General features: G+C 37.8%; 2 protein-coding genes, 3 long non-coding RNA genes and 1 pseudogene across 6 annotated transcripts; 5 read left to right on the forward strand and 1 right to left on the reverse strand.

The window, feature by feature from the left end:
* Positions 1 to 6,117: 6,117 nt before the first annotated feature.
* On the forward strand, positions 6,118 to 7,741 carry LOC112171572. Of its 2 annotated transcripts, none has more exons than XR_005801520.1 (5): positions 6,118 to 6,683; positions 6,983 to 7,144; positions 7,242 to 7,319; positions 7,426 to 7,491; positions 7,643 to 7,741. It is a non-coding gene; the product is annotated as an uncharacterized LOC112171572 (long non-coding RNA). The 2 variants fall into 2 exon arrangements; XR_005801521.1 differs by lacking the exon at positions 6,118 to 6,683 and adding an exon at positions 6,791 to 6,814.
* A 737-nt stretch (positions 7,742 to 8,478) lies between these two features.
* Positions 8,479 to 9,606, forward strand: LOC112170401. Its single transcript, XR_005801522.1, has 4 exons — positions 8,479 to 8,732; positions 8,884 to 9,040; positions 9,116 to 9,223; positions 9,377 to 9,606. It is a non-coding gene; the product is annotated as an uncharacterized LOC112170401 (long non-coding RNA).
* A 651-nt stretch (positions 9,607 to 10,257) lies between these two features.
* On the reverse strand, positions 10,258 to 11,643 carry LOC112171573. Its single transcript, XM_024308733.1, has 2 exons — positions 10,867 to 11,643; positions 10,258 to 10,767 (listed from the first exon to the last, which is right to left on the reverse strand). The coding sequence occupies exons 1-2, from the start codon at positions 11,641 to 11,643 to the stop codon at positions 10,258 to 10,260; spliced, it is 1,287 nt and encodes a 428-aa protein (XP_024164501.1).
* A 1,833-nt stretch (positions 11,644 to 13,476) lies between these two features.
* Positions 13,477 to 17,460, forward strand: LOC112173110 (annotated as a pseudogene).
* A 421-nt stretch (positions 17,461 to 17,881) lies between these two features.
* On the forward strand, positions 17,882 to 20,424 carry LOC112173111. Its single transcript, XR_005801074.1, has 5 exons — positions 17,882 to 18,145; positions 18,324 to 18,485; positions 18,878 to 18,971; positions 19,387 to 19,452; positions 20,205 to 20,424. It is a non-coding gene; the product is annotated as an uncharacterized LOC112173111 (long non-coding RNA).
* A 3,430-nt stretch (positions 20,425 to 23,854) lies between these two features.
* LOC112171574 (antifungal protein ginkbilobin-like protein) lies at positions 23,855 to 24,265 on the forward strand. Its single transcript, XM_024308734.1, has one exon. The coding sequence runs from the start codon at positions 23,855 to 23,857 to the stop codon at positions 24,263 to 24,265; it is 411 nt and encodes a 136-aa protein (XP_024164502.1).
* The last annotated feature ends 399 nt before the right edge of the window (positions 24,266 to 24,664 follow it).

Below are 24,664 nucleotides of genomic sequence, written 5' to 3' on the forward strand. Positions count from 1 at the left end.
GAGAGCATAGAAGAAGATAGGAAATATTATAAGGAGTGGTATAGCTGCAACAGGAAAGCTAAAAATGTGATAAGAACCTCCATGTCCGACACTGTTAGGGGTTCAATCATTGAGCCAGAGCTTGCCATGGATTTTCTAGAAGCCATAGGAGATAAGTATCAGGAGAGTGACAAAGCTGAGGCTGCTAGGCTATCCAAAAGATTTAATGAGTTGGAGTTTTCAAGAAAATGAAGTGTGAGGCAGCACATTATGGAGTTGATCGACCTCAGCTCGAGGCTGAGGGATTTAGACATGGGAGTTAAAGACTCTCAGGTTGTGCATGTGGCACTTCAGTCACTGCCTAACACCTACAGTAACCTGAGAACCTCATACCATGCCCAAGAGTCTAACTGGGACCTCAACAAGTTAATTTCTATATGTGTAGTCGAGGAAGAGAGGATCAGAAAAGAAGGCAAACCAGCTACTGCAGTAAACGTATTTGAGAAGCCTAAATGGAAGAAAAAGAACCAACTTAAGCCCAAGAAGACTACCATCACTAAAGTACCCGGCAAACCTGCAGAACCTAAAGCTGAGAAAACCTTTTAAGTTTAAGTGCTATTTTTGCAAGAAAATAGGGCACATGAAGAAAGATTGTAGTGGTTTCAAGGCTCAGATGATAAAGAAGGGTGAGTCTTTTCCAAATTCTGTCTTTTCTCTAGAAGTTAATTTTGTTAATATAGCATCTCACTCTTACTGGTTAGACTTAGGCTCACCTATACACATTACAAATTCCTTGCAGGGTTTAACAAACAGGAGGACACCAAAGAAAAGTGAGGTCCAAGTCTGTGTGGGGGAATGGTTCGAGAGTAGCAGTTAAGGCCATTGGGACCCTGAAGATTGATTTAGGCTTAGGAAATTTTCTTTTTCTAGATAGTGTTTATTATATTCCTTCCTTGAAAAGGAATTTGATTTCAGTAGGTCTTTTAGTTAAGATTGGTTGCAAACTCATTATTGATTTCAATGGAATAAAGTTATTTCAGGGTTCAAATTATCTTGGCTGTGGTGTGTTTATGCATGATTATTTAAAATTAAATTGTTCTATTGCTCAATAGGAAATTATGTTAATTGAAAATAATCAAAACACCATGCAGAATAACACTGTCACAGGTACTAAAAGAACATTGTTCAATAATTAGTCTGCAAATATATGGCATAGAAGATTAGGCCATATATCCAAAGATAGACTGAAAACACTCGAGAAAAATAAAATCTTACCTGCATTGGATTATACTGATTTGAATGACTGCATTGAGTGTTTTAAAGAGAAATTGACAAACTACAGAAAGAAAAAGGCCTTAAGAAGTCAAAACCTATTAGAACTAATACATACAGACATATGTGGTCCATTCAAACACAAAACTATCTGTGGAAATTTTTACTTCATCACATTTATAGATGATTTTTCTAGGTACTGCTATATCTATTTACTGTCAGAAAAATCACAAGCTCTTTTTTTTTTTTTTGTTGAATAAGAGGTTAGGCGATATTAGTTCCTCGGAGGCAGACAATGTAGGGAAAAAGTCCCACCCTCAATCCCTAAGGAGAAGGGTCTGCCACACGCTGGGAACTCACCCCCCATCCCCCTATTTTTATTAGATGAAAAGAAGCAAATACAAAAACAGTTGGGGGGACCAAACCAAAACCCAAACTGAAATAAACGAGGAAGAGGCAAACCCTCTTGCCATAAACAAGCAAAGGAAGAAAAAACAAATGAAAAAACAAAAGTACAAATACAAAAGAAACCATCAACAAAACCTATAATAAAACATAGAAGACTGATCGCACCCATAATGACCAGCAATAAAAGAAGGAAGATCATCCCATCATCTATAACCAACATTGAGCGCCCCATGATTAGCAAGAGCATCAGCTACAGCGTTCCCCTCCCGAAAAGTGTGAAAAACTCTAAAATGAATCGTATGGGTGAAAAACAAACAGTTAGACCACGCAATCCGTCGTCTCCACGGAACCAACTTTGGATTCTTGAAATACTGAACCACAAGCATAGAGTCTGTTTCAAGCCAGATGTGGGTCCAACGCTTAACCCAAGCTATCCTCAAAGCCTCAATAACTGCTAACACTTCCGCATCAATTGCACTAAGAGCCTCCACATTTTTAGCAAAAGCACCTCGAAACTGACCCTCTTTATCTCTAAATATCTCCCCAGATCCAGCGGTGCTATTGTCACGAAAAGAACCATCTGTATTAACCTTCAACCAATGAGCTGGGGGGGGAGTCCATTGTACTGGAATATATTTTGGAGCCTTTACAGTCAAAGAAGAAAGCCCTAGAACAGCAAATAAACCTTGCGTTCTCAAAGAATTAGAGCACGGCAGAAAGTGAATAGAGGCAGACTCTAGCAAAGAAATTAGAAACCAATGCTGGAAATTAAAAGTAGTCTCATGAAACCTGATTTTGTTTCTTTCTGTCCATATGCACCAGACAACATTACAGAAAGCAAAACTCCATAGAATTTTTGAAGAGCTAGCCATCCCATTTAGAAAGTCTAGAGAGAGAAGATCAACAAGGGAAGTACCTGGTTGAATCCTCTTGCGGAAGAAAGAAGCAAGCCAACTCCAGAAATCATGGATTAAATAGCACTCAAAGAAAAGATGATTTAGAGACTCACCTTGTCTTCGGAAAATAGAGCACTGAGAACTAAGAGAGATTCCCCTTCTTACTAATAAATCATCAGTTAAAATCCTCTTGTTTAAGACCTTCCAAGTCACCAAGCTTTTGCGGGGCTGCAAAGCCTTATTCCACATCAAGTTGCACCAGTTTACTGAAGGCCTAGGTGGCGAGAGAAACATGAAAGCATCCTTTATTGTTAAAACTCCAGCTACGTTTAATGGCCAAATGACTTGGTCCCCTATGCTTTCCAAAGGCAACACCACCTTAGAAATTTGTGAAGCAATATCTGGAAAGAAGAAAGAAAAAATAGGAGGAATTGCCCATTGCTTATTCTTAATAAAATCCCTAACCCTGGCTGGCATAAGGGACTGCACCACTGGAGTGATCTGATGAATGGAAGAAATTAGAGCACCCAACCAATTATCTGAACAAAAAGAGATTCTGCTACCATCTCCCACCAACCACTGAATATTAGCATAGAATGAGCCCCATAATTTTTTAAGACCAGGCCACACTGAGGATCATTGATAATACTGTATAGGGAGCAAGTCATGAGAAAAGAAAAGCTCTCTCAGGAAGGCTGCTGAAGGTGAAGAGCTATTGACTGTGCTCCAACAAATCTTTAGAAGCAACGCACGGTTGAAATTAAATAAATTCTTTAAACCCAAACCTCCTTGCTCCAGCGGAAGACAGACTGTATCCCAAGCAATAAGTGCTAAGCCTTTCTTTAGAGGATCACTAGCCCAGAAAAAATTTCGTGTCCATTGCTGTACCTTCAAAAGAAGAGACCGAGGCCAAGCATATACTTGGAAGCTATGTAAGAGCTGACTGTGAATAACAGAAGAGATTAATTGAAGTCTGGCAGCCTGTGAGAGTTGCTTACCCTTCCAAGTGGAGAGCTTACATCTTACTTTGTCTGCAATGGTTCTAAAGTAGGAAGGTTTCGGACACCCTTTAAAGATAGGGACACCGAGATAAGTGAAGGAAAATGAACCTTCCCTAATACCCAAAACATGTTGGATGTAAACTTTCCGCCGCTAGGCATATTTGCCCAAAAATACTGATGATTTATTCTTGTTCACCACCTTACCCGAATTAATTGCATATTCATCCAAGAATTTCATAATAGCACGAAGACCACGGGGGTTGCTTTGCATAAATACCATTACATCATCAGCAAAAAGAACATGAGAAGGAGGATTCACCTTTTTTGGAGCGGCAATGGGGGAAATTTTACCCTTTGAGACCAACGTAGATAAACCTCGACTTAAAACCTCCTCTGCTAGACAAAATAGAAGCGGCGAAAGTGGTTCCCCTTGTCTAACTCCCCTTGAGCATTGGAAGAAACCACATGAGGTACCATTTATTAGAACTGACAACCAAGCAGACTGAAGGATATTATGAATCCATGTAATAAAGAGTGGAGCAAAACCAAAAGCTTGAAGAACTCACAGTAAAAAAACCCCAATCTAATGTGTCAAAAGCCTTGCTGATGTCAAGCTTGATAGCAATATTACCCCATGTACCATTTCTATCAAGAAGGTTCACACATTCAAATGTAATAATAATAGGATCCACTATTGAACGACCCTTAATAAAGCCACTTTGATGGGGGGAAACAATTCTGGAATCAACCAAACCCAGTCTGTCAACCAATATTTTTGTGATCACTTTAAAAATAAAATTCGCTAGAGCAATGGGACGAAAATCTGAGATACTATCAGCCTTCTCCTTCTTAGGTACCAGTATGATTTAGCTGGAGTTGAAATGAGGGAGAATAAAGCCATTGTCAAAAAAACTATTGACCGCCGCAATTACATCCAAAGCTACCACCTCCCAGCACTCGTGGAAGAAAATACCCCCAAACCCATCCGGACCAGGCGCACTAGAACCATCTAAGTTCAACACTGCCCCATGAATCTCCTCTACTGATGGCTTAGCTGTAAGACTCAAATTCTCTGCCTCAGTAACTAGAGCTGGAATTGTTCGCGCCACTAACCCTATGTCAATGATATTTGAATCACTTTTAAATAAGGCCTTGAAATGATCCACCACGTGGGATGCAATCTGATCCTGACCATGAAGTACTTGTGAACCAACTTTAATCGAAGCCATAGATTTATGAACTCGACGAATCTTCACCATATTATGCAAGAAAGTAGTATTTCGATCCCCTTCAATTAGCCAACGAACACGCACTTTGCTTCTCAAGAAAGATTCTTGCATTGACAAATCTGTTTGGTAATTCAAAGTTTCCATGTCTTCACGTCTGAGTCTGACCTCTGATGGCCCCAAATCTGAAAGCTCTTGCTGTACACAGTCTATCATTGCTCTAGAGTATTTAACTCGTAGATTAATGTCACCAAAAGAATTGATATTCCAAACCTTCAACATTCCTTTCAGAGCTCTCAGTTTAGAAGCTAGAATATACATTGGACAACCATAAACTGCCTGATTAGTCCAAAAGTCTCTCACCATTGCAAGGAAACCTGGATGCTTCAACCACATACCTTGAAAACGGAAAGGGCTATGAGGAACAAAAGCCAATCGAGAACAAGAAACCATGATGGGATGATGATCAGAAGAAGCCTTTGTTAGCGTACGACACTCAAATGTTGCCCACGCTTCGAACCAGTCCGAGTTACCCAAAGCTCTGTCAAGCCTAACATCAGTTCTACCATTTGACCAAGTATAGAAAACTCCCTTTGTGTCAATATTCAACATGCCACAAGAAGTGCACATTTGTTGGAAATCCCGACAAGCAATTGCATTAGGGGCTCTCCCTCCCTGTTTTTCATGTGCACCAAGAACACAATTAAAGTCACCAAGCATTAACCAAGGCCCCTGAATTCCCATTTGAAGAATATCAGATAAATCCTGCCAAAGCTTACGGCGACCATGAATGGTAGTTCTGGCATAGACTGCTGTAATGGTACATTGTATACCGTCTAGAGAACAAGATACCGTTATTTGCTGGTCAGTTGCAGAGAGCAGAACAAGCCTAACATCGATTGGACACAATAACCAAAGATTGGGAGCTTGTGACCCCCGATCATTACACTACTAGAATTCTGTTCATTTACATCACGTCATTTAAATCAGTTGAGATTGCACGTGATGTAAAAAAATATTATAACATCGGTTTTTGAAAATCCGATTTCTATTTACATAATTAACATCGGTTGTTACTGTTGACCGATGTCTATATTTTGATTCCAAAATATAGAAAAACGCGGAAAGACTAAGTTAAAAACTTTCTGGAACGCGGGAGCAAAATTTTCATTCCCCACACACTTTGTTATTTTTCCTACTTTTACCTTCGCTCACTTTCATCGTTCTCTCTCTCACTCTTGCCCGAAACCCTATCCCTCCCCTCCTTCCTCTCCATCCCTCTCTCCACGGCCACCATCGCCTTCCTCTCCGCTCACTCCCTCTACTATCTCTCTCTCTCTCATTAACCTCCTCCACCACCTTGCCGGCGCTATCACCTATACCCGCAAGCTCTCTCTCCCCTCCTTCCTCTCCATCCCTCTTTCCAAGGCCAGCATCGCCTTCCTCTCCGCTCACTCCCGCTACTATCTCTCTCTCATTAACCACCTCCACCACCTCGCCGTCGCTATCACCTGTACCCTCAAGCTCTCTCTCTCTCTCTAGCTCTCGAGCTCTCTAAGATCTCAGAAGATTTCAATCTGGCAACACATCCTCTACAACAGGTTTTAATCTGAATTAATCGCGTTAATGGTGAGTCACTACAATTGAATTCTTTGTTTTCTGTTTGGGTCCTGAGAATTTTGGGGGTTTTCAATTTTGGGGTTTTCAATTTTAGGGTTTTAATTATAGATGGGTGGAGATTTGGGGATACCTGCATTCCCTGAAGAAGACTGCATTCTTCAAGAGTGAGATTCGGAGGAGGTTGTTTGTGATGGCAGTACTGATCAATTGTGATTAGTCGTGTTGGTTATTTCATTCCTCTGCCTGGGTTTGATAGAAGGTTAATACCTCAGGATCAGTTGGTGAGTAATTGATGCTCATAGTATAGTTAGACTTTGATTTTTGATATCTTATATTCATACATGATTTTTGATATCTTATATTCATTCCTCTGCCTGGGTTTGATAGAAGGTTAATACCTCAGGATCAGTTGGTGAGTAATTGATGCTTATAGTATAGTTAGACTTTGATTTTTGATATCTTATATTCATACATGTTTACTAGTTCTTATTTCTAAGTTATTCCTTCTGTCCCTTTCATAAGAGTGAGTTGGGTTTGATGTTAAGTCTGTTATAGGGTCATCCATGTTGTTTATTTGCAGATGAGCTCGGTGATTTTACAGCTGAGCTTAAAATGTCCTTGTTCCAGCTTGGAATCAGTCCTCAAATTATAGCATCGATTATAATCACTCCTCCCTCTCTCTCTCTCGTCTGTGCTTTTCTCTCTTGTCTAATGAACTAGACGAATGCAATAGCTAAACAAGGTTGGTCTGGATGCAGATTTGAGATGTAAAGGAGGTTGATTTTCTTTAACTTTGCCCCAAATTGAGGGTTTTTGACTTGGGTGATTTGATTTTACAGGTTCTTTTGCTAAAGGCTAGGAACCAGTATACTTGGAAAGGGTTTGGGGCAATCCCTAATGCTTTACAGGAGCTAAAGGTATTTGATTTTTTACTGTTTATGAAGATTCAGATTTGATATGTTGATTTTTTGTTATACATTTTCTGGGAATGTGGAACTGATTTTGGGTTTGGTAGTGTAATAGGAAGAGGGTCTGAAAGAGAACTTCAATACTTTCCAAGGCAATTTCCAGGGCAATAATGATCCAAAAGTAAGTGGAAGGATTGTTCTTTTAATTGTGAAAATGTGAAGTAAGGTTTCTGGTTTGGTTTTGTTTTATTTTTTAATTGTGAAGTAAGGTTTTTGGTTTTGGTTTTGTGAAGTAAGGATTGTTCTTTTAATTGTTGTTTCTTGTTTTGCAGTGTTCGCAGGGTTCAGATGATGAGAAAGGTGATGAGAGTGGTCATGCAACCGGGAGTCAGAATGAGAACCCCAGTGTCAATCCCAAATCTTCAGGAGACTCGAAAAATGGTAAATCTTTATTGTTAGTGCTTTGAATCTTGAGTCTGAAATGATCTGAGAAAACGGAATGTAAAAAGATGTTGATTTTGTTTTGGTACCATTATATGGTTCATTTGCTTGGTTTTTGAAACTCGTTGTTGTATTTGTGCCCCTGTGCAGCAAAGTTCTCTCGACATTTAATTATTCGCATTCAGAAGACTGCTTTTAAGGACAACTCACATGTAGGTGCATTTGTCACCGAGGTATGTGTTGATGAAGATGACCAAAATTTTGTGCCACTTCTCTTCATTAATGGAAATTGAGTTTGTAATTTATCATTATATTATGATAATTAATTCTCATTCTTTCCTTTTTTTTAATTTATATTTGCCAAGTAAAAATATAACAGAGATTATAAGCAAGAAGCAAATTCTACATTGCATATAGCCTCCTTTTCTAGTGATGAACAGATAGCTACTTCATTTACTACGGTTCTTTCATTTACTTTTCCCTATAGAAATACCAACTCTTGTCACTATATGATGACATATTATCATATATGCTCACGGATATCAAGTGCAAAAGGGAGGAATGGAAGATTTGAGAATCTGCTTATTAGAAAAGATTCAAGCTCTGCATACTTTAGTCACCTATTTGTGGACACTGCTGTGTATACCAGGAATCGTTGTTTTCGTTTAGCTCTATCATCAAAGGCAGGGAAGAATTCAGTGCTTCTACCTTCTAGGCGCTTCAAAACTAAGGACATGATGGTATGCTACCCACCCTTCTAAATGGTATCTGACACCTGGCCTTTTCTTACCAATGTTTTGATATCTAGTGCTTCTTTAACTATGATATATCTTATGATCAAAGTTATGGTTTCCAACAGCAGTCTGAAGAGGAGATGTTCATGGCGTCTTTGATCTGCAATTTGGAAGTTGATTGTGGGAAGCTTGTAGTCTGCAAATCTGATCTTGATTGTATAAAGACCCTGCATTTTGATACACAGAGGTATATTAGAGTTCAGACGTTTACTTTTTAGTTTGATTACATGCCAAACTTCTCGAGTCTTGACATTTAGTTTGAGGACAATCTATAGCATTTTTATACTTCTTTAAGTCGCAATATATCGTATTAACTAGATAAATTCTTTCTTATGCAGGTCAACCCTAGTTTTGGAAAATCTTACAGTTGGCCCCAAGAATTTGCATTGAATGGTTGCACCAATGATGCTTCAGCAACATACTTCCTGGGGAAATCTCCATTTCCAGCTTTGGATGCATTTGTAGAATTTGTTGCTACATTTGGAAATGTCTCAGGTGCTAACTTGTAGCCTGCTTTAGAAATATTTGTTCTTCTTCTGTCCTCAAATATATAACTTGCTGCAATTCTAGGTAAAATTCGCAGCTGGTATTGGTTCTCAGAGTTTGGACTTATGGTCTACAGCATGTCAAGAAACAGATACTGTGAGCGAATTGGCAGACAGCACAAAAGCAATCATGGTAAAGCCTATACATTGTATCTTATGCAATCATGATAAATTCTTTCAAGAAACAGATACTATAGCATGCATATTATTTTTATTTGATCTTGTCTTAGCCTCTTAGTGTCTTTTAGCAAAGTGTTCTAAGTTTTGAACCCATCTGGAACTGCAGAGTGGCAATCCATTCCTTGATGCAAATGTTGTTCCGATCAACCAACCTTGATGTAAGGCTAGTTTTTGCTTTGAAGGAAAGTATGGTGTATGTAGAACTGATGTAGTTGGTTGCTAATATGTTTATGGGCTAGCCTTTGGAGGTTTTGGGTTTTATTTTGTGAATTATGTAGAATCATGAATGAAGATGAGAAAATTAATGGAAAGCTCCGATTTTTGGATGATGAGAAATGTATTTCTAGATATTTTCCCACCGCCAGCAGCTAGATGATTGTTTGCACATCATTCTTATATATATGAATTGATGTATATAAATGGAGAACAAAACACTAATGTCAAAGAAAACGATGTCAATTCAGAGATTAGAAATCAGTATCTAAAACTGGACTGATGTCTCATGATTATCAACATATCGAAATGTCACCAAAATCGATTTACCATGAAAAACAGGATATTGGTTTTGAAAAATAGAAGTGATGTCTACAAACAAGCAACATATCAGTTTATTTGAAAAGAAACGATGTACGACAAACCAGTAAACATCGTTTCACATAAAAAAAAGCGATGTACACAAAACCACTAAACATCGGTTTTTTGACACGCTTAAAGTGATGTCTGGATTTTTTACATCAGCCACAAAGAAATCGGTTAGAATTTAGTTTTACATCGGTTCTGGACTGATGTAAATGAACAGAATTCTAGTAGTGTTAGTAGCACATAAATTAAGATTTAATGATTTCCAGAGAGAGCTGGGAAGTACTTCAGGGACCACAAAGGGTTCTGAGACAAAAACTAAGAAAGGCTTGTGTATACGTACCAAATTTTTTAAAGCCCGCTGTGTGTCTTCGTTTGCAAAGCCCCGGGCATTCCAGAATATAACATTCATTGATAAAGCTTTTGTTTTTCCCCCTTGTAGAGAGCACACCCTAACTGAATTTTACGTGTTGCTGCCTTAGGCTTCAAAGTTGCAGCTTGCTTAAGCATCTTTTTATTTTTCTTGGAGACGACTGGAGTGAACTCTCCTTCCTCCAAGTCAACCCTGTTAACACCAGCATAACTCACTTTATCTGATGGAATAATCTCTTGTTCTTTTCCCAACAGAGGTTTCTGAAAACCTGGAGGCACACTAAGTGAGGAGGAAGCCTGAGCTTCGTCCACTTGCTGCATTGGTCTAACCTTTGTTTGTGTCTGCATGGGTGCTGTAGACGGCATAGTTTCCAGTCCAATGTGTTCTGGGATACGGGCAAAGGGACAATGGTCAGATGGTTGGACTGTAACCGTCATGGGCGTATCGATGAGCACTGTCTTCGGTACTAGTACTACCACCTGCATTGTAGCCGACTCTGGAACAGCAGCATCGTCAGGCCTTGCTGTTATCACATGCACTGGTAACTGGTCCGAGCATTGCATTGTTACAGCAGACACAGTATCATGGGCTGAGACCTGCCTTCTACGGGAACGCTACTTATGGCGCTTATGCCCAGAACGTACCACAGAGCGTCCTCGCTCATTTGGGACACTGGGATCAGCCTCCACATTCACCATAGCACGACAAGAAGTAGCAGCATGGCCAACAATTCCACATTTACTGCAAATCACCGGCACAGATTCGAATTCAACACCAATGACTACCACTTCACCATTAGCCCTAGTGATTCGGAGTTTATCCGGAGGAGGTTGTGAAAAGTCCACATCCACAAGAATTCTGGCGTACAAACCAATAGTACAGTTCTTTGTACGGGGATCTAGTTTCAATGGCGTGCCAACTCCTGAAGCAATTTCAAATAGGGTTTGATGATCCCAGAAAGCAAAACCCAAGTCCCAAAACCGAACCCAGACTTGTGCAAAGGTATTCTTATAGGTTGAAGGAGAGAAAGACGGCGACCATCTGATAAGTCGGAGCATTCCCTGTTGAAGTTGGATTGAACCCATTGCCCATACACGCTGCATATCAGCTAGGGTTTTAAACTGAAGCATAAAGAACCCTTTTCCAAGCGGCGCAGCAATCCATTCGTTCAGCGCCGACCAACCTTTTTTCAGTTGTTGCACCAGATCCAACGTCTTGATAGGGGACGTTACACGACCCACCAAGTTGTTTTTGCAACTTTCGAGCCCTCGGAGGAAAGGTTCCTCAGAAATTTTGATGGATATCAAACCCTCCTCCACATAGGGAGCAAGTAGATTGTCAATGGCAAAAGGAAGGGGAGAGGCGTCAGAGAGAGCAGCTGCATAGGAGACTCTGGGAGTTTTAGGGCTGTCAGCCGCCATTAACTTGACTACCCTCTCCAACACACGTTCTTCTTTCTTTGAACAAAATCTGATTGATACTAAACCAGATTTATTTATCGGTTTGGATTGCTCATATCATCGTATATATCAGTGGTTTTGGGTTTTAAACAAACCAGAGTTCTCTGTTATGTGATGCATTCAAAATTTATAAAACTGAAGTTGAATTGCAGCTAGAAAAGAAAATAAAGTTCGTGAGATCTGATAGGGGAGGGGAGTTCTATGGCAAACACACTGAAGCAGGCCAGCAAAAGGGTCCTTTTGCACTTTATTTACAGGAAAATGTCATTAAGGCTCAGTATACAACTCCCTATAATCCTACACAAAATGGAGTAGTAGAGAGAAAAAATAGAACTTTGTTAAATATGGTTAGAAGTATGATGTGCACTACAAGTCTACCTATTTTCTTATGGGGTGAAGCTCTTAAGACTGCAAATTATATTTGCAATAGATCACCTAGTAAATCAGTAGACAAAACACCATTTGAGTTGTGGTGTGGAAGGCATCCTAGCTTGCATCACTGCCAAATGCATTGACACAGAAATTACAATCCAAAACAGTCAGTTGCCATTTTATTGGCTACTGTGAGAAATCTAAAGGCTATAGATTCTATGCAGCTCAAAATTTTACCAGAATTTTTGAAACCCATCAAGCAAAATTTTTGGATGAAGGTTTCAGTAATACTAATTTTGAAGACTTGTCTTTAGAGTTAGAAGAAATTACTGAAAATGAAAATCTACAGAACATCTTGCCTTTAATTCAGTCAAATAATGCAGGTACAGAAACTCAAAGCCAAAATCAAGCCTTAGAAGAACCAGTAGCCTTAGAAACCTCATATAGATGAACCTATGAATGATGTCCATTTAGAAAATAACCCTGCAGAAGAACAAATTCCAGCCTAGGACATCACAAAGGGAAAGAAGACCAATATATGGGGAAGAGAGTGATTTTATAGTATACCTGCAAGAAATTGATATCCTAGGTGAAGATAATGATCCTTCAAGCGTCAAGCAAGCTGTTGAGAGTTATGAAGTTGAAGAATGGCAGAAGGCTATGAAGGCTGAAATCGAGTCAATGAAGCAAAACTCAGTATGGGAATTGGTTAAACCAAACCCAAACCAAAAACCAATAGGCTGCAAGTGGGTGTTTAAGACAAAGAGAGATGCAAATGGCAATGTAGAAAGGCATAAAGTCAGGCTAGTAGCTAAGGGTTTCACACAAAAAGAAGGCATAGACTATACAGAAACTTTCTCTCCAGTTTCAACTAAAGACTCATTTAGGATTATAATGGCTCTAGTAGCTCATTATAATATGGAGCTGCATCAAATGGATGTGAAAACAACTTTTTTGAATGGAGAGTTAGATGAGGTCATATATATGAAACAACCTGAAGGTTTTGTGAAAACAGGAAAAGAAGATCATGTGTGCAAACTGAAAAGATCAATTTATGGGCTTAAGCAGGCTTCTAGACAATGGTATAAGAAGTTTGATTCAGTGATTTCATCTTTTGGCTTTTCAGAAAATATAGTAGATGAATGTGTATACATTAAGACAGTTAGGAATAATTTTATTTTTCTTATACTGTATGTGGATGATATTCTTTTAGCTAGCACTAACATTAAATTGCTTAAAGATACTAAAGCTTTTCTGTCTAAAAATTTTAACATGAAAGATTTGGGTGAGGCTTCCTATGTTTTAGGAATTGAAATTAAGAGAGACAGGTTACAAGGCTTATTAGGCTTATCTCAACACAATTACATCACAAAAGTGTTGAAGAGATTTGGTATGGAGTCTTGTGCATAAGGTGATGCACCCATGTCAAAGGGTGACAAATTGTCCAAAAACAAAAATTCTAAAAATGGGGGGAAGATGTCTGATATGGAAAGCAATCCTTATGCTAGGTTGATTGGTAGCCTAATGTATGCACATGTCTGCACTAGACCTGATTTATCATTTGCAGTTGGAATTTTATCTAGGTTTCAGTCTAATCCTAGTCATAACACTGGATTGCAGGAAAGAAAGTACTTAGATATTTGCAGAAAACTAAATCTCACATGTTGGTTTACAGACAAGTTAAAAAGCTTGGACTAGTTGGCTATACTAATTCAGACTTTGCAGGTCATTATCCAGATTCTAAAAAGTCCACATCTGGTTATGTCTTCATGCTTGCAAGAGGGGCTGTTGCATGGAAAACCATGAAACAGTCATTGATTTCAACCTCCACTATGCAGGCTGAGTTCATAGCCATTTATGAAGGAGTCTGTGAAGGCTTGTGGATCAAAAAATTTCTATTGCATACTAAAGTATTAAGTTCAATTGTTTCAGATGCATTGAAAATATTTTGTGATAATGAGGCTGCAGTATTTTTTGGTAAAAACAGTAAAAGGTCCAACAACTCTAAACACATAGACTTAAAATTCTATAGTGTTAGAGAAAGAGTGAAGCATGGTGAGATAAATGTCTTGAACATATGGTGAGATAAATGTCTTGAACATAAATACAGAGTCACAGCTTGCAGATCCTTTCACTAAAGCATTATCAATTACAAGTTTTCAGAAGCATACCAAGAACATGGGAATTCTATCTGAATTGTAGGCTTGAGTTCAGTGGGAGCCATCTTTTGATTTTTAGAATTTAATTTTTGTAATAGGTTTCTTGGTTCAGTTACTGCATTTTTAAACTTGGCTTGTAATTCTTGATTCTACAGACTTTAAATAAAATGAGGTATTTCATATATGTGTTTTTAGTTTCAGTATTGTTTTAGTTTCTGCAATTACTATTGCTTACAGTTTTTTGAACTTTAAAATATCAGTGTGTGTTATCAAGTGAACTTTCCTGCATTGTAGAATGTTGCAGATTCAGTTTCAGTTTTTATAAAAGCAAATACCAGTTCACTAGTGTTTCAATTTTTGCTGTCAAGATTTTGAGTTATCAATGTCATTCTGTAGGACTATGAGCAATAGATATTACAGGTAGATATACTTACCTAAATCTTGCTCTTATTATCACTTTAAGCTTATGTAATTGTAGTGCATAATGTTAGTGGTCTTTAATCAATCTGGTTATTTAATCAAAGTTGGTTTGAGGTTATGCATTATTTTCTGCAAATTGACTAAGCTGAATGAGCTATGAGTTTTTGTGTACTTCAGTGCACACTTTAGTTTGTTGTCTTTATGGGGTTATTGGTTCAGTTGTGTTGTAGGCAGACAATGTTGGTCCAAGTGGGAGAATGTTAGAATATGTGGACTTAACATCATCTAATTTACATTAAGATAAAGCCAATCGATTTAATCCTATGGAAATAACAAGAAGTACATGAATACAACTCTAATTCTAGTTATCTATTGAGGTGTATATCTCTTAATAGAAGTAGGAAACTCATTAGTAATCAACCTGTATTACATCAAGTATTTGTGATAATCTTTAAGTCTCCTATCTAGATAAACATGAAGCAGTGTTGGACTCTTTATGGGATGAGTCTAACTCGTGGTTTAGGCCAATATAAATAGGAAGCAAAGTCCCTGTATTCATCATCGGTTTATAGCATATAGTTCAGCCCCATTCTGAAGCTTTTGGTGTTGACATACAGAAGGCTCTTGCTCCAGTTTGCTGCTATTCAATCCTCGTTCCAGTTGCTCAAGATGTCCAACCTAGGCCACGCTGTTTCTGCAGGGATCTAGAGCATCATTGATCCAGGTCGAGTCCTAGTGCTACTAGGAAAACTATTATGCAGTTTGGTGTGGATGTTGTGCTGCTGGTTTTAATTGTTCTTGATATGTTGTTGTATGAATTGATCTTGTGGTTGATGTGAATTGTTATTGCATCATGTAGTTTAACACCTTGGACTATATTAATGCAGGCTAGCAAGGAAAACACCAGACTTCTAGGTTTTGAGTTATGATAATGAAGAGCTAACAAGGAAACCAATAAAGTGAAAAACGTTACCATGAACAAGTATTGAGACTATAATTATAATAAATTTTGAGTGGTAGAGTTTTTTTTTTTTTTTTCTTTTTGATTATTTATTTTACCTCAGTTAGTACATTGTCTTGAAATATAGGAATTAGTAAATTTGATCTTAACTGTTTTATAGTATAGCATTTAGTTTAACTTTTCAATTGCTTATATGCAATGATATGCAAGGTATACGTTTTTCTTACGAAGACCTCAAAAGAACACTCATATTCTATCATATGTATTATTCTACCATATGTATCAAAGGATTTCTATTTTAAGTTTCACACGCATTGCGTGTGCGTCGGTTGCTAGTGTATTCCAGATGGAGATCGTCCTCTTCCTCCTCCCAAAACTAAAAAAGAGAAAGAAAAGACAAGCAACTGCAAGTTTTCTATGTTTTCTTCCAATATTGTTTCCTATCTCAGAGAGTCAGAGTAGTGAAGAAAAACAAGCAAGATCTGAGAGCGCTGATTAACGGCTTCAAGGTCGGACTTGCTTTGGTTTCCGTTTCACTTTTATCTCTTCGACTCTCTCCATGAGCAAGTCGAAGAAACTGTCATGTGGACTATAATGACTATCGTCAAAATGTTAAGAGTTCTTTGCAGGTATATTTCACGAGACAAGCTAGTGTACTGGTGGGTATGAGATACCCTCATTTACAACTATTTGAACAAAAATTTACAAGTATTTGAACCAAAATTATAACATTGAGAACAAAATTTACCATATTCATTTACACTATTTACATATAGTTGAACAAAAATTAAAACACTGACAACGAATTTGTTCAAAAGTTTGTAAAAATATCGTAAGAGGTGTAATTACCATTATTAGAACTAAGATTACAACATTGACAACGAATTTGTTCAAAAACTTGTAAAATGTCGTAAGAGGTGTAATTACCATTATTAGAACTAAGATTACATAAAATAGGACTCAAATTACAACTTTGACAACAAAATTTGTTCTCACTTTTGTAAATGTGGGTATCTCATACCCACCACTACACTAGAATTTCCCATATTTCACGGTTTTTTAATTTGTCGTGTTTAAACTTAATTTGATTCTGTACGTACTTTAATATGAGTTGGGGCTTTCAGGTGCTACACTTAGCAAGGGTTTAAATCGAGTGTTGGGAATTCTATTAGGAGGTGGACTTGGATGCACAGCTGCAATTTTGTCTCTAAGAAATTGGTGGCATGGGAAAGGCCAGCACCCTAATCATTATTTCGTCGGTCTTTATCATCAGTAAGATATCTGTCCAGACAAGAAGCGCTTTAGTTTCATAATCCGTTAGCTTCCTAATATAGCCCATTTGTACAAGTTTAAACTAATCGATTTATAATTAATTAGTATATATATTACATGGTTTTCAGGAGCTGGTGGTACATGCATACACTTAATTGCAGCCGATGATCCAGAAGAGATACGACTATGCGGCAATGATATTCATCCTGACCTTCAATTTAGTGATTGTTTCGGGTTTACGTACCCAGGAGGTTTTGGATTTAGCTGGTGATCCACTTTCAACTGTCGTTACTGGTGTCCTCGTTTTCGTCTTCATAAGCTTTCTGGTCTTCCCCGCATGGGCTGGTGATGAACTTCACGACTCTATAGCCAGTAAATTTCAAGACCTTGCAAACCCTATCGAAGCTAAGTGGGTTCATTAATTCCATTGGTATATATAAAAATATCTAATTTATCTTCATGTTCATCGAATCTATACAGAATGCTTGGAACCTTACTTCACATTAGACAGGGAAGAGTAACCTGCCCGTACAGTCCACTTCCAGTTCCAGTAGTTGCAAACTGGTGTTGCACTCGAAGTCTAAGGATGAGTAGGTGGTATATCATCTATGATCTTGTCACTCAAGAACATGTGATGAACATGAAATACGACATATGTTCTATATGTTGTCAAAATGTTTTCAATATAAAGTATTCTATTCGTTAGACGAATTCCTGTAAAAATGCAAGTTTTAAATTTGACTAAGATCCCAAATCAAATATAAAATCAGTTTTGATTATTGATCAATTGCAGGACCATTTGCCAATGATGTTACTACTTTTTTCTTTTCTTTTTGAGACAAAATGATGTTAATACTTTAGAGTATACATTGTTGATATATCCTATCATCTTGAACATGAAGCTTCAATAATATTTACTCGAAACATAAGCATTTGAAGGATTACCTTTTTGTAATTACCTATACTAAAGCGCTATCTCCCTGTGAACAGTAAAGTCCGTATTGATTTACTCTTTTGCCCCTTTTTGTTTCTTTATTACGAAGCTGCCATTCAATATCTTGACGGTGATAAGAGAGACCGGGATAGATGTCTTCTGGGTCTTTAACGAGGGGAAGAGGTCTTCTGCAAGATTACAGAGAGAAGAAAAGGGATGTGAGAGGTCTTCTGCGAGAGACATGCACAGAAAGAAGAATAGGGAAATTCACATCGCGAGACTGATCGGAGAGAGAAGGAGAAGAGGGAGACAAGAAGAAGAAGAAGAAGAAGAAGAGGAGTCTGGGTAATTGGGTATTGATCTGAAATACCTTGCTTTTATGTGTTTTAATTTGTGTTTTTCTTCTGGGTTTTGTGGTTTGATGCTTGGTTGCATGGTTTTTGTGGTTTTGGGTTTTCGAATTGCTTTCCTTTCAAATCTTTTGGAATTGCTTTGGATTTTTGTAATTGGATTTTACTTTTAGATTGCCCGACGTAGAGAGAAAGAGAAGTGCGCCGATCAGGTCTTCCACAAGCGGAAGGAGTTTCTAGGTCTTTTACTTTTCCACTTCTACCATAAGCCTGTACGATTATTTCTGTCTTCTTCGATGATGATTGCTTTAAATTATCGGCGTGACATCATTGAGGTAAATCAGACATTGTATTGGCAGAGAAGTAAATTTTAGATTATGTTTCTTTTCATGGAATTTGATGGTTTTTGGGTTTGATTCTATGGCTATCTCTCTGCCTTTGCTACTTTTTCAGTTTTAGTTTGATATGTTTAGCCAAGACATTAACGTTGATTTGGGTAATTGGTCAAGTTTTGATTGCTTTGTTGTCTTTTTTATGTTGATTAGCAAAGCTTTTTCTTCTTTGGGTTTCTCTGTGCCAGTCTCAGTTTCTGAAAACAAGTTGGATGACTATGTTACGTATTATAATAGCTTTTAATCCCTTTTATCATAAGTTTTCTGTAAATGATTACCCTACTTCTTTTCTATGCTCTAGCTTCGTTGCTAATCTTTTTCTTTGCATCTTTCAGGTGACGCTAACTTTATGTTCTTTGGGGACCTTGAAGAGAATATTATTTTAGCAGGGTAAAGGGAACCCAATCATAGCAAGTGTTTATTTCTTCGGTTAGTAAGTTTACTGATGGTACTGCTACATGTGAAATAGATTGACATAACTAATATCCCAGTGACTTCACTAAATTGTTCCAACTCACCTACACAAAGTATTTCAATGACGCAGCTTTGCAAAATCCGAGCCAAGCTTACATTTTTATCGATTATGAAACTTGGGTTTGTATTTCATTTTTAATTGTTTCATGGGAATTGTAGAAATATTTGTTAGAACTCCTTATACGATTGCACAGTTTAAGAAATATAGTTTAAGTTTTGTAATTTATTGCTCAGTTGCAATTCTGCAATCTAAAATATTTGGTAGCTCGAAATCAAGATTTGCAATATAAGATAGATAAGCCCCTTTCATGTTAAAGCTAGGTTCTATTTTTCTTTTGTCTAATTTCTGTTTGGTATGGTTTTGTTGCAGTTAGCTACCATTTGATTGGATCCAGTGGATTACTATTTGATAGAAAGCGCAAGGATTCCTCCGCTGGTAAATTTTTGCCATCAACAATGTTTGATTTTTCAGAGACCTAGCTTTTTAGGTTCGATTAGGTAAAGATTTGATTTCAAAACTACTTATCTGTTCCCAACAGTCTGATTTGTAAAGGAGGCATTCAATTTTAGCAGCTGGGTTGTCATAAAGTTATGTAGGCATTCCAATGATTATTTTCATTGGTATATATAGCACCAAGTACAGCAAATTTCAGCATCCTTCTCTTTACGGACATGCATGTTCAATGATTAGAATTGGGCTATAGGCATAAATGGCCTGCCAAATACTCCTTCCTTTGTTTGATGACCAATTTAGAAATGAGTTATTACATCGAACATAATTAACAGAATAAAGAACGATTAAGAAATAGAGAATTGAATAGACCTAGAGATTGAATAGAAGCACACGGACAACAGCAAGTTAGAGATTTTAAAAAGCATAATGAAGAAAGTGAAAACAGCCCCAAATATGAAGAGCCAAAGGTAAGATCCTGAAATTGAGGCCTCTTTAGAAGGCTCTGTACGTTTGGTTCATTTAGGGCATAGTACTTGCTTTGAACCACCTATCATTCTCCCTTTTTTCTCTTTTTTTTTTGTTTTTTGTTTTTTGGTTTTTTTGTTTTTTGTTTGTTTTGGGTTAGTGAGAATGTTTCTGACTTTATGGTGCTAACTGCTCTTTTCTGTGTTCAAATTTGTTTTTTTCTCATGCGAATTTAGTATGAGAATTGATTTTTCTTCAATTTGAAGCAGACCAGTGATTGAGCAAAGGAGAAAAGAACGGCTTTGGGTCTGAGTTTGTAATTGAAATTATATGCCTGTTAATTCAAAGATTGAATCGACCAGTACCTCGACTTGACATGAGCGTCAAAGTGTTCATCATTAGTAAGCAAACATACCCGCGGCATCGCGCGGGAGGAATTGCCTAGTGTACTCTATTACGTGAAGGGTATTGATGCTTAATTATATAAGTAGTCTTGTTGATGCATATTACTGTATGGGGTTTTTTACTTCAACAGTGTCTGAACTCTTCGGAGACTTTTGAAATGATACCTGAACTTTCAAAGTGATCAAAGTGATACCTGGACTTATTTTTTCTCATCTATGTCGTATCTCCGTTCATTTTCCGTTACGAAGCCGTTAATCTGATCATGTGTGATGCACGTGAGGCACTAAATAAAGAAAAAAAGACCGATTTACCCTCCAAAGTTTTTTTTTTTTTTTTGGTTCTCTTTTTTTTCTTTCTTTCGTTCTTCTTCTTTTTCGGCTCGCTTCCTCCTGATTTGAATCATCAAGACTTCAAACTCATTGATGCCCAGTAACTACAAAATCATATATAAGAACTCTATATCGATCCGACAACCAATTTCTTTTTCCGGCGACCTTCTCGATTCGAATCCCATGGAAACCCCACCGTCAACACTAAGAGTCACAAGGTCACAGACTTCGGTTGCCCAAAGCAACAACACGATTCCAATTTCAAGTGAGTGGGTCTTCCTCAGTTTCTTCATTCAAAGTTCGTCTTTGTTTTTTGTTCTTTCAATTTTGGGCAATCAGAAAAGGGTGCAAATATACTTTTAGTAATTGTTGTTTGGTCTTTCAATTTTGGGGTTTATGGGTTTTAATCAGAAGAGGGTTTTACCAATAATTGTTTGTCCTTTCAATTTGGGGGTTTATGGGTGGGTTTTGACCTGTGAATTGTTCCAATGCTACACTGAGGTTAGTGGTTTTGATTTTGGAAGAACCAGATGTCTTCCATTGTTGAGTGGAGAGTCAGGAGTCGTGCATCAGATTAATTAATAGATAATGTTGTATATTTCTTCAGTGGAAAGCCCAGAATTTTCTTGAATGATATGGGATAAAGATGCGTCCTTCGTGGCTCAATTTGACCATTGAAACTTAAAGTTGGTTCCCTTCTGTCATTGAATTGGATTTCAGAGTTGGGGGTTTCTTTTATCTTAGTGTTTGAAGCTCAAATTGGGTTTCTACATGTTGATGCGATAAAACCCCAAATCAGTTTGTTGTTTTGCTTTAAGCCAATTCATTCCTTTGTGTTTTTTGACTAGATTGAATTCTAGATCACAAGCGTTCATGCATTTTTCGATATGGAATCCCCTATATCAGTGCGCTGATCTGCTTATGGACAAGAAGAGCAGTAGCAGCAAGAAGAAAGATGGGTCAGAATGTTAGATTCGAGTGTTGACATCAGGAAATCGACATCAGTTCTCTGAAAACTTCAAAAGAACAAGCTCAAGGAAGTTCTAGAGGAAGCCTCAGAAGATGGATCACTCTCAAGTCCCCAGCAGCAACATTCTGTTATTTGGGATTTTGATGATCTGGGTAGGAAGACACAGGGAGAGATGAAGACGGTACTGTGTTTTGGGGCACTCAAACGAAAATGAAATAGAGAGAGAATCATAGAAAAAGGCTTAGTGTTATATTAATTAATTATATTTTATTAACAAAACATCTTCAGTTTCTTTTTAATTTATTTAAAAAAAAAAATTGGTGTAAGAAGACAATTTTACCCTTAAAAATCAAATCATGTGCGTAGCATGTGCTTCATTTTAACGGTTCCATGATGGAAAATTGACGGAGGTACGACATTGATGAGAAAAAATAAGTCCAGGTATCACTTTGAAAGTTCAGGTATCATTTTAAAAGTCCTCGAAGAGTTTAGACACTGTTGAAGTAAAAAACCCTACTGTATATGACAGGAAAATTTTGCGAAGTGGGAACCATGACATAAATTTGTCTTCACTACCACGGAATAAATATCTACAGGTTGGAGCTTCTTCGAGATCGACCTAGCTACCACTGTCCTTTCCCTCAAAGCCTGTCTTCAGTCTCCTAGACAGGTATATAACATATAGTACCTCTTTAGGCTTCAATTTTGCGTTTACTTAAGCTGCTTCAAACAAAATTTATGACCAAGTAATCTTTGTTTTGGTATTTTTGTGATTAGCCATCGCCGATTGTGAGACAGTTGATCAAAGAGCCGAGAAAAGTCGTAGGGTTGTCACTTGCATTTACCCTAGGAGAGCTTGGGGAGAGCGTTATGGAGATGAGAGGAAGCCAACGAATAATTGTATGTCAAATTGTCAAAGAATAATTCGTCAGTGACAATAAATAAAAAGTCAAAGTATCTTTTCATGCGATTCATGAAAGTAGTGCCGTTCTCCCTCAACCCTATCCCCTTGAGGTTTGGATCTCTACTTCCGGCCGTCAATAGTCGATCTCAATGCTTGACTGATTCATGACGGTCTCAGCGACGGTCTTAAATGGCCGTCACAAAGTAATATTGTAACACTTCTTGGCTGCCACAAATTGGCAAACGGAGGATGGAGCCCAGTGGTGCGGGTTCCGACACAACTGCTTGCTGCAGGCCAAGGAAACACAGAGGAATTTGGATGTCTTCTAAGTACGGCTATACCTGATCAAGAGAACAACTCGTGGTTTTCCGGGGAAGGCTGGAACAAGATCTATCAACCCGAAACCGAGGCTTCCCTTGTCAATCTGATTTCGATCAGATTGGCAATTGGTGTCGCGGTTTAGGGGCCCTACTGGAAGTTGGCTCTTCGGTGGAAGTGCATCACGATGGCCCTCGATGACGTTGGGTCAAGGCTGCAGTCAAGCTTGCCTATTGGGCTAGCTTGCTCTCTTTGGGTATGTGATAGGTCTTTGGGCTTCATAGGGAGTGGGTTAACCTTTTAGGGGTGGATTTTATTTAAGTTTTTTTTACTTTATTTATTTATTATGTCATACACTATTTAAGCTTATTTATAATAAATGAGCACTCAGTTCGAATATAGTTAGTATATCCCTCTGTACCGCAATGATTTTCACCACAACTTCTTAATCTATTTATAGAAGGCAGCATGAGGGTATGTAATGGTCATCTTTACATGCGTTTTAAGAAAATTCATAATTATTTAAAAAAAAAAAATTCATCAGTAAAAATGGTTTAGTTTTTTATTTTTTATTTTTTTATCTTAACATAGGAGCCTCTGCTGACGATCTATTTATCGGTCATACTCAAAATTAAGGATATCAACAATTATATCAACCATAATGAAGAGCATTTGTTAAGAAAAGAAAATATCGGTCCGTAAAAAAGAAATTATATCGTAGCCCGTAGGTTCAAATATTTTAAACCTCGGTCACAGCTCCAACATGCACTGGCACACATTAATTGATAAAATAGGCTTCAAGTCATTATCATAGATTTAGGGACAAGTTTTCTGTAGAGAATCAAAACACTCGAAAGGAATAGGACCGTCCTAAGATAATACCAATCGAGTAAGACAAAAATCATCACAATTCTAGTGATATGTTGACGGAGAAACACATGATTGTAGTGATAAAAGTCCAAAGCTCCAATTCTGAACAGAGAAACAGAGAAAATGGGTGTTCTTCTTCTTCATCTCAAAGTTGCAGCAACTATAATCTCATTCTTAGGGTTCTGCACTGTGATCAGAGGCGTTCCGGATACGAATATAACAAGTGTTCTGTGCAACCAAGGTGTGTATACTTCTGGTGATCCATTTGCTATAAGCCTCGCATATGTTCTTCAGGAACTGGAGACTGCAACAGCAGCACACAAGAACTATGATTACTATGACATATCTCCATACCCCAATGCTTTTGCTTACGGCCATGCTTCTTGCAACCCGAACGTGACAAGCTCCGACTGCACTACTTGTCTCGGTATTGCGAAAACCGACATGTTAGGTACTTGTCAGAGCAATATAGGGGGTCGTGCTGTACTTGGTGATTGTTCAATCAGGTATGAGCAATACCCATTCACCGAGTAAATCACTGGACGCATGGAAGAGTCAAAGTCCCGAAAGATTAGATTGCTTTTCATTATTGAGTTTGATTTCCACTAGCTAGTGAGTGCTTAATGCGTTGTCCAATTTCAACGTACTAATAGATCCTCGTTTGAAAATTGGAGATTTCATATTTGAATATTTTCTTTCCTGTGTTTAGTCAGATCGGTCATCTATTCCATGAAGAAATCAGAAATGAGAAAGAGACAAGTTGGTTTGAAAAGAAGAAAAGGCACGATATTTCTGCTTTGTTGGTACCAAGGAAATCAAATCCTTGTTTCAATTTATAACATCCATGTTCAGGAGTTGTTCACACATCTCAATCCGAGTTTCCATTTCCCAGTCTTGAATAGAAACTGTTCAATAACCAAGAATTTGATGCTG

The sequence above is a fragment of the Rosa chinensis genome, chromosome 6, assembly GCF_002994745.2.
Source record: "Rosa chinensis cultivar Old Blush chromosome 6, RchiOBHm-V2, whole genome shotgun sequence".
Taxonomy (NCBI): Eukaryota; Viridiplantae; Streptophyta; class Magnoliopsida; order Rosales; family Rosaceae; genus Rosa; species Rosa chinensis.